Genomic DNA, 13,518 nt, shown 5'->3' on the forward strand with positions numbered 1-13,518 from the left:
ATGGGAACTGTTATATCATCTTTGCTGTTATCTTACAAATGCAGCAGACACAGCAACCAGCAACCTCTTGAGCCCAATTATTTACCATCCCTGGGGGACTGAGCTTCCCTTTTTATCCCTTTGCCCTGGCAAGAGGTAAGAACCCAAGAATTCCAAACAGACCATTTATTTTCTAAGAATCAATATATTTTCTTCCTTTGAAATAAATACAAACCAGTTTGAAAGGTGGGGGAATCTATGGGGAAAAGGGAAGTGGGGACAGGCCCCAGTCTTTTTTAGTACCAAATGACTCTGGCGCGACCCGGAAACGCAGTTACAAATGAGAATAATTTAAATTCTCCGCTAATTACAGTATTTACAACAGCAGGGGAGGGGGTCACCTAGTGCCCCTCTTCCAGGCTGGACAGACATCAATCCCACTGCTAGGCTGGGCAGATGCCCGCTCACCTCACCACCTGCAGGGGGCCTCAGGCCACTAGGCAGTTACAGATTCTCCTGGAACAAGCAAAGCAGGCAAAGGTGGTGGGATGGCCTGTTTTATGCAGTGTCCTAACCTTGGCCTACCACCCTGCACTACAATGCTGTGAGGTCTCTGGAGCTTTCTGGCCAGTGGGACCTCCCCTCTCCTTGCGCAGAGCCACCATGGGCCCTTGGAGTGTTCTGTACAGTCCAGCTGCACTCAGGGCGGGAGGGACCTCCCCCACCCAGCTTCCCCTGAGACTGGCCCCAAGACCAGGAATGAGTCAGTGCAGAGGCCGGTGCCACTCCAGGACAGTGAGCAAAGGGGGGAGGAGAGAGGTGGCAGGGCACTGTAGGTTGGGCTGTGCTGGGCATTATCAGTCACTATCACTGGTCTCACTGCTCTGCTCGCCCTGCACCTTGCTGCGGTGCTGCAGAGCCCTGTGGTAGGCAATCTGCACTGACTTGCGGATGTTGGATTTGCGGCCCTCCAGCATCTTTTCCTTGTCGAGGTCCTGGTTCACGCCCAGAGGAACCAGCTTAGTTCTCGGCAGCCACTGCCTGTAGGACGAGGTGAGGATCACATAAGTCATCTCTGGGAAAGCAACAAGCATCAGCCTTCATCACACACTCATTCAAAAACACCTCCTGAGCACCCACTCTGAGCCAGGCTCTGTTGGGCAATGGGGTTACTGAGACTAAGAGAAACAGTCCCTGCCCTCTAGGAATGGCTCATAGTCTAGTGATGAAAAGAGCCCAGTCAACAGACCTACTACGGGGTAACCACAGGGTATTTCTGAGTGCAAAAAAGGCAGAGCCATGACCTAACCTGAAATAGGTACCCTGTCCCAGAGGCTCCTGGCAGACTTGACGGACATTAAATATCCTCTGCAGACAATGCACAAAAGCACACTACGTACATGTGACAGAACAGAGGTTCAGAGCGTGAATGTTTATGCTTGTTTTATCCCCATTTTGTCACCATGAAGGCAGAGGTGGGAAAACTAAGTCTAGAAGCCACCTAAGTCTGGGTGGGGAGCACACTTGTCATAGTCACTAATGGCCCTTTGGCTTCTAGCTATAGCTGTTTGTCAGCTGCTGCCCACTCAGGCTCTCAGACTTATGGTCAACACAACCCTTTTGCTCAAAGATCTAAGTCCCTCCTCCTCTGATTTGTGATAGCCCAGTCTGTCTTGCTGGAATTTCCTGGCAGCCAGCCCCTATACCCAGAGTTGCATCTGTGGCTGTGAATCACACCAAATGCTCCCCTCCCCCCTTACCAGGTTCGCTTGTTGTCAAAGAAGAGGACGAGGTAGAGATGCTCTCGGGCTTCCTGGGTCATCTGCTCCCCAAGTTTCAGCACCTCCAGTGGGGGCACAGGGATGGGAACCCCATGGTGGAACATACCTTCCCGGGGCATCTTTGGATCAATTATCTGAGGGTGTAATAAGACCTTTGTTTGGTTCAGTCCCCTTCTTCTGCACGGCTTACTCTACCTAAGAACTGGAAGAGTATCTCTGAAGTGGGGACAGAGAAAGGTTATGATGCCACAAGGCTGCAGTGCTGACCCTTGGCTTCTTCTCATGATGAACTATTTCAGACCCAAGGGTACAAAGGGAAGGAAAAGGGAGACATGGAACAACTAACCAGGAACCTCTTAAGTGTCTATCTGCCAAAGACCCTTGTTCTCTGCAGCTCAGCTGAGAGTAAGTAAAATTTGCTAACTGTGTCTGCCATCTGGTGTTGGGAGACAAGGGGTATGATAAGAAAAGGGGAAGCCTACCAGAGCTGGGTATGATGGATATCCTCGGCATTTGGCCCACACCAGGTCCAGCGCATCCAGGGGCGAGTCTTCATCCTCTGACAGCCAGCCAGCTCCCCGTCCCAGACTCTTCCTTACCACTTCACAGGAATGGGAGAGAGGGGGCGGATCAGCAGCCAGGGGGCTGGCAAGGCCCTGACACTGGGCCCCCGGCATCCCTGGCCTTGGGTGAGGGTACTTACTGCTGTGGCCCACGCCGCGGCCAGTGCCCACGGAGTAGGCCTCGTTCTCAGTGCCTGAGGTATCTTCACTGCTATCTTCCGGGAACGTGCCCCGAGAGAAGGAGGGCTTGCCCCGGCCTTGTTTTGAGGGTGTTGTGCTATGGACAAGACAATAAGAACTCAGCTTAAAGCAGGGGAAGAGTGGGTAATGGCACGGTAGATGTCCTCTCTTTAAACTGGGCCCCAAGGTCTAAGAATTTTTGAAAGCTGAGGCCACTTGAAAAATTTCAAATCCAAATGCCCTCAGGGGGTTGGCAGTGATGTGATGGACATGGGCTGGATTTAGCAGTGGTGGTGATGAGTACACCCCGTCTAAAGGCAGCACTGGCTAGATTTGCCAGATCTGATTTTTAAAGAGAATATAGACACTAGGAATTTTATGTGGGAGTACTGGTTTCATTTTTTTTTTAAACACCATGCTGGCCAAACAAAGTATGTATGCAGGCCAAATCCAGGCCCCAAGGCATCAGCTTACACTCTCTGCTCTGTCAGCTTAACCCAGGATGGTTCCCACTATTCCATTATGGTGACATTCTTATATATGCTGTTTATTTTGCAGAGAACCTTGGGTCTGAGCCATCTTAATCTAGGCTGAGGTGGCTGGCACCCCACTTCCCATAGGGAAACATGGAAGGGCATCCTGGAGACAGGCCTTGATCTGGAGGGCTGGTACCTGGTTCGGTCTGAGGCAGCGCTGCTGCTGCTACTGCTGCTGGACTCAGAGTCGGAGCTGCTCCGGGGAAGGCTGCAGTCATTACGATATACCAAGAAACTCTTCTTCACTGGCTGATTTCCACCGCTGAAGCCATTGGCTGGTAAGTCTTGGTTGGCGGGAGGGGGAGGAGGGAAGGAATCGGTCAGGAAGATGTAGATCAGAGATGGCACGGGGGTAGGGGGGACTAGGAGCTTAGCCTTCCCTTCTGTGCTGGAAAATTCCTCCAACTTTGGCCAACAGAGCCAGCTCTGGGCAGGGTCTGCCACAGTTGGCCATAGTCCTGCCCCACCCCTTGCACTTCCCTTGGCAGTTACTGGTCTTAAGACACAAATGGCTTAAAGGGCAGGAAATCCCCAAGGAGGGTGAGAAGAGAAAAGGTGAAGTGATACAATGGAGGGGACCCTGGATAGGAATCTAGCTGGGTCAGTGTTTTTGGACTTCAGTTTCCCCATCTGTAAAATGAGGGGACTGAATTAAAGGATCCCTAAGGGCCCTTCTAGCTCTGATATATTATAGGCAAATGAAGGGTAAGTGGGAGTTATGTTGGGGACGATGGCAGCTTAGCTCACTCTCTTGGGGAGGGGGGTGGCTGGGTGATGGTGAGGCTCACCCATTGGGGGGTCTTCTGTGGATTTATCACTGTCGCTGTCTGAGCTCGAACTGGGCCGGGGGCTCCTACCCCGCTTGCGCTGACGTAGGGAGCCCATGATGGGGAGCTGGGGGGGCCCCACAGGACTGCCTCCGTGGCTGGGGGTCATCTGGCTCTCCCGGTTTTTGGGGGGCCGGCCCGGCCTCTTGGGCGGTCCAGCCGTCTTCGGGTTCTTTTTGGAGAACAGAACTGAGGTTCTCCTGCCCACCTCATGTGCGGGGGTTGAGGACATGTTGGGACCCAGGCCTGGAGCAGAGAAAGAGAGAAGGAGAGTTGGTGAGGGGCCTGATGTGGGAAGGGTAGATGCCCAGGGTATGCCCTGGGTCTATAGGACCATTACTCCAGCTAGAGTTGGGAGATGATCTGGGGGATATGGAATTGGGAACATTGTCTCTTATACAAATAGCCAGAGAGGCAGCTGAGAGGCCCCTGAATGGGGAATGAGGGAGAAAGTACAGCTAGCTGTGTAGGAGAAACCTCTACCTGGGGATGGCAGGGGCTGAGTGTATGCTGCAGAGTCAAGTCTGGCTTGCTTTGGGGTCCACCTTGCTAGGGGGTTCAGACCTTTGCTTGTCTCCTGGCTGCTGCTCTCCTCGGCGGCACTGTCCGTCTGCCCGTCCTTGTCACAGGCTGCCGGGTGAGGTGTCAGGCTGCCCCGGCTCGTGGGGCCGTGCCGCTCAGGCCCATCCCTTCCAGTTTCCCGCTGGTGGGCAAGCTTTCGCCGCAGTGCTGTCATCTCTTTCTTGATCATCTTTGCACGCCGTGAACGGCCCACACTCTGCTTGCTGGCATTCACCTCATCCAGCCGCTCCAGCAACAACTTTAGCTGCTCCTCCACCGGCAGGTGCTTCTGGTTCTCCAGCAGGACCAGCCGCTCTTCCTCTGCTGCTAGGGGTGGACATGGGGAGGTGGGGAAAGGTCAGACTCAGGGCAGCCCTCTGGGCCCCCTGAACCTGGGCAGGCAGCAAGAAACCCAGTCTTTTCCCCTTGGCTTCTCACCAGGAACAGCTGTATAACAGCAGCACCAAGATGTGGAATGGCGGGCACTGCTATCCATTCACCCAGTCTGGCTTCTTGGGGAGCATTCCTGGGGACAGCTTGCCACTGCTCAGCCTAGCTACTTCCTGCCTACACTGCCCGTTCCCAGTAGGGGGCTTTTGGAAAGCTGTTCATCCCTGGCACTGGCCTCTATGTGTGTAGCATGACTTATCACCCACCATCTTCAGTGTGTTGTGGGGCTTCATCTCCAGGCAGGCTGTGGGGGATATGCATGCCCGTCTCAAAGTCAATGCCCATTTTTTCTGCCTGGCGCCGGGCCTGGCGGAGCACAGCGCCACCCTGTTCACGGAGCCGCACTGCTGCCCGGTAGAAGATGGTATCCTTGGCGTTATACTTGAGGCAGTTGCTGACGATAAGGTTGAAGTCCTCCTCAAAATCATCAAAGTTCAGGTAGCGGTAAGCCTCCAAGTTCTGCTTCATGGTGAAAAAGTCCATGGGCTTTTTGATGTGGTCTAGGTAGTCAGGTACCTGGGAGAGTAGGGTAGGTGTTGCTAAGTGGAGACACGCTCCTCATTCCCCCTGAACCCTTGCTCCTAATACCCCCACCCCCTGAAATGCATCCAGTAACCTCCTCCCACCACAGTTAGAGGCAGGCATATAGCACAGGGGAAAGGAAAGCTGGATTCTAGTCTTGACTTTACCAGTCACAAGCTGTGTGACCATGGCAAGTCTCTTAACCTCTCTGGGCCTTCTTTTCCTCGCCTGGAAAATGGTGATGAAATTACAGTGAAATCTACTTCCTACAGCCATATGAGGCTTCAGTAAGAAAATGGCTATGGCAATCCTCTGGAAATAACACCATCTTGCATTCCTATAGTTCTTTTTACTTATCATTAAGACTTATAAGGAGGCTACTGCCTCAGGCCTCTCATTTTATACCTTTTAGAGAGAAGAGTCTGCCAGTCAGGACCTAGGGCTTCAGAGCTGGTTCTTTAGGTGCTGAGCCTTCTAAAGTCTCCGTTCTAGGGTTCAGCACCCCGAAAGTGTCTTCCTGCCCTGGGGTTATTCATTTGGCAGACTCAGTCCCTGCCTCTGGGGAAGGAGTGCAGATTGCCTCCCATTCTGGGCCTTGGGGTATGACAGGGACAAGACAGAGTCCAGGTGATGCATGTGGCTCCAGTTCATCCTGGAGCCCCAGAGCCACCAGCCCCTCTCTTCATGGTCCCCTCCTAGTCCCTGGCCCAGACCTGCAGCAGGGGTCCAACTGGGAGAGGAACAGAAAGAAGGTGGAGTGAGGGGAAGGGATTCTTACTTCGTCCAATTCGGTTACCTCAGACAGAGGGACCGGCTCGCTGAAGATGTTGCCTGTGTCCTTTTCTTGGAGCTGCTCCAAGGTTTTGCGAAGGAGGATGAGGAAGGGGGTCAGCTGCATCTCCATGGCGATCTGCTGGACCTTGATCTGACACACATAAAGGCCCGATCAGCCAGGCCCGGGCCAGTCCCTTGGCAGAGGTCTGAGGGGATGGTAGCAGCTGGTTTGGGACATTGCCTTCCTTCTCCCCGGCCCACAGCTGGGTGTACTCACTCAGGTCTACTTTATAAAAAGGCCCAACTACTCTGGCTGGCCTTTCCCTTCCTTAAGCTCCCAGTGCCAGCTACCTATATCACATAATCTAGGGTCCCTTTCATACTCTCCTGTGACATTCTGCTTGCAGTGAGCTTGAGAACACACTGGGTGCCAGGAAACCTGACTCCAGCATCAGCCCTGTTACTTCCTGGCCAGGGGATACATGCTTTTCCTCGTCCCCGGACTGTTTTCTCTTCTGTAAGACAGAGTTGGCCCAGGAGCACTCACCGTCTCCCTTTTCAGTTTCTCCCGCTTGCGGATGAGCTCCACCAACAGCCGAGCTCGCTCCAGGTCGTGCCGGAGTCGCTGCCAGGACTTGAGCTGTTCTTTGAGGGCCCAGTTCTTATCCTCAGAATCTCTCTATAGAGGCAAAAAAGGAATTAGGAGATGATGAGGTAGCCAGAAGAAAGGCCAAAGGGGAGGAGAGCCCAGGAAGCCTGGGTCAAGGGTAGGTAAAGCTTAAGGAGGGAGCATAGTAGTTTATTGGCAGGATTGCTAGCTAAAGTGGGAGTTCCTCAACCTGTGTGCCCCCTAGTCCTGGCACAGAATCAGTGCTTGGTATATGCTTGTTGAGTGAATGGATGAATGAACACATAGGAACAGTGCCCTTCTAACGAGCAGATAATCTATAAGGATTTCGTCCTGAGCCTGGTTTGAGGGCTAGCTTAAAGGAGGAAATAGCCTAAGTCCTTGGACACTGAAAGCTACAGTCACAAATCTCAGTCCTTGTGTCCCCGGCCCCAGTTCCCAGAGCCCACAGGGAATCTGACACGGTACCCCGACTTGGTCACAATTCCTCTGAGACTGTAGGTGTGTCTGTAGGCGACGTAGCAGCGGGACTCCATTTCGGGACTGCCGTTTCAGCGTCCAGTAGCTATGTAACCTCTGCATGAACTGGCTCTTCCTTTGGATGGTCAAGCGGTTGGTGATTTTACTGAGCCTGGAAAGCAGGGAATAAAGAGATAAACCCACTGAGCCATGCTTTTCTTAAGCAGAACAGGGGTCTCTGGCTAGTGAGAATTCCTGAATGGGGCTGAATCGGGAATAAGTCTATTGTCAAAAAGGCCGTGACACTTGGCTTAATGCAAAGAAGAGCAAATGGTACCAGACAGGAAGCTAAGCTCCCAGCATGAAGCCAGATCCCTAACCCCGTTCACGAAGTTGGGTGGGGGAGGGGTATCAGGGAGCTTGGCCCCTAAGACTGCTCTTGTCACGGCAGCCTGGAGTACTATTTGACCCTGTGATACCCTGCTCAGATTGAGCCTTGGAAGGTTTTAGGATAAAGTACAATTGTAAAGCAGTAAACTATAGAAAATCAACCAGATAGCACAAGAGAGAGTTAAAAATAACTGATGATGGCAGCCCTCATCTGGATTCATTTGTGGCAGTGACCACTTTGCAACTCCTTGAGCGTTTCCTTCCCCCTTTTTTGTTCCATTTCTCCCTTCAGGGTCAGACCATTTCTGCCACTGTGGCTGGTAGCTACTCCATCCTCTTTCTTCCTAACCTAAATTAGACCATCAAAATGAAGGGCAGCTAAAACACTTATTAGGTCTACGATAAAAGTTGACGTTTGTGGCTCCTGATGTAAAAGTCAGGTGACCTGCTCGAGCTAAATTCTTTTGGAATCTGGTGTGATTTTTTTTTTTTTTTTAAAGATTTTATTTATTTATTTGAGAGAGAGAATGAGAGACAGAGAACATGAGAGGGAGGAGGGTCAGAGGGAGAAGCAGACTCCCCGCCGAGCAGGGAGCCCGATGCGGGACTCGATCCCGGGACTCCAGGATCATGACCTGAGCCGAAGGCAGTCGCTCAACCAACTGAGCCACCCAGGCGCCCTGATTTTTTTTTTTTTTAACTTCTTTGTAGCTCCTGGTAAAATAACCCAACCCTGTCACTCCACTTGGGCCTATCCATCTCTAGGAGGGCTTCTTCTTCCCTTACCAGCCTATATCCACTCCCCACATACCTGTGTGGTGGGATGCAAGGCACCGATACCACAGGTGCTGCTGCTCGCTTCTCTGCCAGGATTTTCCGTGCCTTCTTCATCTTGATCCGGGACTTGGCCTTGGCCTTCTTGACCTTCTCTGAGCTCCAACTCTTACCCTCATCCTCCTCCTCATCCTCATCCTCCTCACCCTCACTGTGGGACAGGGCAGGCAAGCGGCGTGCTGAACCTGGGGGCGTGTGGATGTCACAGTAGGCCGTCTTGCGGACGCTGAAAGAGGTGCCGTTGGCACCCGTCTCCCGCACAGGCTCCATCTTCATGTAAAGGCCAGCCTGCTGGGCACATGTCACGTGGAAGGCTGTGTAGCAGTTGGCCTTGTGGCACTGAATGCAGGCCCCTGAGCCCCGCTGTTTGCAAATATAGCAGGTCAGCTTCCAGCGAGCTGGCGGGATGTGCTCAATGCTGTCAATAGGCTCCAGGAAGACTGTGTTGGCGAAGCAGACTTCAGGGATCCACAGGGCACATACCACATGGGCCCAGCGCCCGTCATCTGTCTGCTTGAAGGCACCACCCTTGTTGGGGCACAGGGCACAGTCCACAGCGCGGGAGGGTGACTGTAGGCAGCGGCGGCACAGCCACTGGCCCTCAGGGATGTAGGGGACACCGTAGCACTCTTGGTGCACAGCCAGGTTGCACATGTCACAGAACAGGATGACATTGCTGTTCTGGCACTCCCCATCATTGCAGATACAGCACACAGCATCCTCGTCCACTAGTGCATTGGGGTCACCTTTATTGTGGCTTTCAAAGTAGGACTCCTTCTCCAGCCGGTCCATTAAGTACTCAAAGATCTCCTGTGGGATGGGACTCACACCCTCTGTCTTCCGCCGCTCGTTCATGATATCCAACCAGATGTAGTCCTCCTCGTCCATGTCATACTCTACTTCCTCGTCCAGCTCCTCTGCCGACTTCTCAATGTACCTGCAGTGCGCAGAGGCAGCTCAGCACCATATGGTTGAGATTTCCTTCCCTTAAAGACAATGGGCTACAATTGCTGGACACTTACTCAATGCCAGGCCTGTGCCTTTACTTATGCTGTCTCATTCCATCGTCATCTTAACCCCAGGTTTTGTAATTATTATGGTTTTGCATAAAAGGAAACCTAAGGTTTAGGGAGTTAGGAAGCTTGTGTACTAGCTACTACACCACCTCCTCTGACGTGCAGAGGTTCACTCAAACTCCTGAAGGGAGGAGGGTGGGACAGCTAGGACCTACTGCGTTGGTCTGGATGATGGTGCAGAGAGTCCGAAGGAAGGTTCTCACGTGTCACTTGCAAATTATATATCATTTTTAGTACCAGCTGGCAGTGTCCTGAATGGAGTTGCCATGGGTCTGCTGTCAGCTGGTGCAGCTCAGGGCTCCCTCAAACTCTAGGTATTGTGTTTGTTCTCTGGATAGCCTTGGAAGATAAAAGAATAGCTAAGATTTACTGAGCATTTACTGTGAGCCAAGCATTGTACTGTTATACATTTATTCTCACCAGAGCCATAGCATTAATGTTCTTATTGCCCTTATTTTGTGGATGAGGAAAATGAAGCTTTGAGAAGTTAATTAACTGCCCAACACAGATAGGTCATACAACCAGGAAGTGGCAGAGCTACAGTTCACACTCTACCCTACAGTACTCATTGGACCAGCAGGACTGGAGCTGAGGGCTGCTCCAGGTCTCTGGCATTACAGAGCAGACTTCCCATGCCCCCTGCTATGCTCTAGGTTGCCTGGACTCTGGTATTATAAAGCTACAGAGAGCTACAATGGAAAGAATGGGGCTTTGGCTTCTGACAAACATGGATTTAAATCCTGGCTCTGCCACTTTGTGACCTTCAAGTCATCACTGGTCTTTCCTGAACCTCAGTATTATTGATGATAAGATAAAGATGCTACCATTTTCTCCCAAAGACATTTATCAGGACTAAATGGAATTTAAAAAATGAATGGGCTAAATGAAGTGGCACAACATAGCGGGCCCTAAATGTTACTTTCTGTTCCTCCCTTCCCCTCTCCACAAGGGAAACGGGGTTCTGGGTGCTAAGAGCAGGCCAGGTAAGCATAGGCTCTGGAGCAATGCTCTGTACAATAGTAGTTAAATAAGGTGACCTCCCTGGGCCTCTCTTTCCTCATCTGCAAAGTGGTGATGCTAACCTGAACCTATTTCACACAGCTGTTGTGGGCATTAAATGAGTTAATACAGGTAAAGAACTTAGAACAGTACCTGGCATGATGCAAGTATTCAATAAACATTAGCTTTAGTATTAGCTTTTGTACAGCCCTGACCTATCTTGCCTTATATTCTAACTATTTATGTGTCTAACTCCTCCACTCTAGGCTAGAGGCAAGGATCATGTGTGATTCACTACACAGAAATAGGCACAGTGTTATTCATTTCAAAGGCATTTTGGGGGTGGAATGGAGGAGAGAAACTAAAATACTGTCTCTGTAGGAAGCAGTTTCTTCCTTTGCCCTTTACTTCTTCCCCAAAGTGACCACAATGTCCTCGTCCTCGAAAAAGGGTGTGGCTCAGAGCTTGTATGAACTATCCAGCCACTTCCAGGCCTTGGCACCTTTTCTCTGCCATGACACATGTGACATTACGTGATGGTGCATAACACACTCCCACAGTGTACCCAGATTACAGGCTGTGGCACAGATAGATAATGTAGGCTGCATGTCATGTATAATTCCTGGCACACCAGCCTACACTCCCCCCACTTTCCCCCTCAAGAAAGCATATCAGATGCAAGCAAGAGAAAATGGTGTTCTCAGAGAGATAACTTCAAATCTTCTCAAATTTATATATAAAAAATATCATTTACAAAACTTGGACAGTTCTGATAACAGTAGTAATAAATGATATGCAACATATCTCCCAGCTGATCGCAGTATACCTAGCTGAGCACTGCTCCCCTGGAGAACAGATTTGAACCCCAGGAAGAAAGAGTGAATCTGAGCAAAGGGAGGAAGAAATTGGGTGGAATGAATGGTCTGGATTGCCCATCAGAGGAGAGAGTGCTGAAGAGCCATTAGGAGGGAGGGCAGGCCCAGGCAGGGGTCTGTGTGTTGGGGGGTGGGCACAGCAGTGAGTGCTAACATAAAAGAGAAGAAGTGGAAAGCCAGAAGGGGGTGGAGCTGGGCTGGACAGATGAAAGAAAAGAAGAGAGGAAGAAGAGACTGGCTAACATATGAACAAGGGAGAGACCTAAGTGTCTTACTAGGCCAAATCACTTGAGTTCCCACAGGCTTGATTTTATTTATTTTTTTATATTTGTTTTTTTCCCTCCCAGACTTGATTTTAAAGAACTGAGACTGAGTATACCATCACATGGATTGCATTTTTGGTAAAAACTACCTTTCATATAAAAACCTTTACAAGTCCTTTTCAGAGATCAGGCTTTCTGATTAGTTGACACCAAACATTGCTCCTTAAACTTAGCCAAATGCCCTCTTTGCCTTGAATGCCAAGACTCAGAGAAGTTTTACACTTTGTTTTTGTACCATCCTTCAACTAAGGTTTCTGTATGTAGCTTCACCACCACACTGCCCCCATCCCTTCATTTTTTACCTTATGTTAAAGGAATTTAGCTTTATGCCCGTGACTTTGTTAGGAGCCACCATGACTAATTTTGGAAGGAAATGGGATGCCAAGAAACAATTAAATGATATAAATAAAAGGGCCAACAGAAGAGTACAAAACATAGGCAATGAAAATATTGCTTATACATGCCAAAGGATGGGTGACAGTAACAGAATAATGGGAAAATTACCTCTGCAGATTTACCAATTGCTTTCAGGACCTTATAAAATCAGTGTGCCTAGTCTTCTGCCTCTACTTGGCAGAGGAATATTATACATGCTTTGCAGATGGGGTCATTAGAACACCAGAAGCTTTTCTCAAGGTTACACAGTGATGGAGTGGAGAGGGTCAGCAACCAGACACATGATGTTTTGATACAGTGGAAACAGTATAGCTTTGGAGTCAGAGTAACCTAGATTTGAATTCCAGTTCAAATCTACTAGCATGTGACTTTCGGTCCCCTTTCTGGACTGTGGGTTCCTCATCTGTGAAATGAGAACAATACCTGCCTGAGCGAATTGTGAGAATAAAATAAGGGAGTGGCTATAAAGTACCCAGTGCAGGGCCTGGCATGTGGCAGTATATAGTAAGTACCACCATCATTAGCTGGGGCACTGTTCCTCTCACTGCCCTGGCAGGACCAGTGTGCTTCTGCTACCCTTTATCTCTGCCACTCTCCTCTCTGCTGCCTGTTACTTCTCCAGCTCCTGAGCCCTGCTTGACCAGTTTTCCAGAGTTGGGAGGTAGAGGTGGCCTTACCGGTAATAGGAAGTTGGCCGGGGCGGGGCATCAGGGGTGTCCTGCTCCAACTCCCGGTATACCACCTCTGGCAGCTTGGGAGTGGTGCTCACAGAAGCGTTATGGTGGTGGTGATGGTTGGAGTCCTTGCGCTTCTCCTTGTTCTTATGCTTGCCTGACTTGGGAGTAGCAGCTGGTGTCTCAGTGTTCTCCTTGTTGCTGCCATTTTCAGGAGCCTCCTCAGGGGCCTCCTCATCCTCTGACACCACATCCAGGTTGTCAAAAATGCTGATGCGGTGGACACGGCCATGCAGGTCCACCTCCACCATGCGCTGGGCCTGTGCGTAGCTCATCACCTCACGGCCCGGTGACTGGGATACCTCTGAGGGGCTGGGCGACTGCTTGTTGGCTGGGCGTGATTGGCGCCCCTTCTTCTTATGCTTGCGGAGTGGAGTCTGCTGCGGGGGCGGTGGGTTGTCGTGGTCATAGTGATATAGGTGGTACTCGATACCACTGTAACTCTTGTAGACCTTGCGGCAGGTCTCCACGGGGCACTCATACGGTGGCTTAGTTGCCCGCAAGTTGTGGCAGAAAGTCTTCACGTCAAAGTCCACCCCCATGCTGTCACATCTAGAATGTACAGATTAGTTAGCATAGGCCTGGGGACAAGCTCTTGGCCATCCACTCTACTCTCTCCAGCCCTCCTTCT

The 13,518-nt window shown here is 50.8% G+C and overlaps 1 protein-coding gene across 7 annotated transcripts; it reads right to left on the bottom strand.

Annotated features, from left to right (window-relative positions):
• Positions 1-177: 177 nt before the first annotated feature.
• Positions 178-13,491, bottom strand: BRPF1 (bromodomain and PHD finger containing 1). Of its 7 annotated transcripts, none has more exons than XM_021694952.2 (13): positions 12,831-13,491; positions 8,462-9,421; positions 7,270-7,432; positions 6,721-6,852; positions 6,196-6,324; positions 5,084-5,393; positions 4,431-4,751; positions 3,828-4,112; positions 3,176-3,323; positions 2,464-2,600; positions 2,243-2,361; positions 1,740-1,894; positions 178-1,020 (listed from the first exon to the last, which is right to left on the bottom strand). In XM_021694952.2, exons 1-13 carry the CDS (start codon positions 13,427-13,429, stop codon positions 837-839), a joined length of 3,642 nt encoding a protein of 1,213 aa, XP_021550627.1. In that variant the 5' UTR covers positions 13,430-13,491; the 3' UTR covers positions 178-836. The 7 variants fall into 7 exon arrangements, with proteins under 7 accessions (XP_021550627.1, XP_021550626.1, XP_021550625.1 ...); XM_021694951.2 differs by having other exon boundaries at positions 4,431-4,754; XM_021694950.2 differs by having other exon boundaries at positions 6,178-6,324.
• Positions 13,492-13,518: the final 27 nt, after the last annotated feature.

This window comes from Neomonachus schauinslandi, chromosome 1, assembly GCF_002201575.2.
Source record: "Neomonachus schauinslandi chromosome 1, ASM220157v2, whole genome shotgun sequence".
Lineage (NCBI taxonomy): Eukaryota > Metazoa > Chordata > Mammalia > Carnivora > Phocidae > Neomonachus > Neomonachus schauinslandi.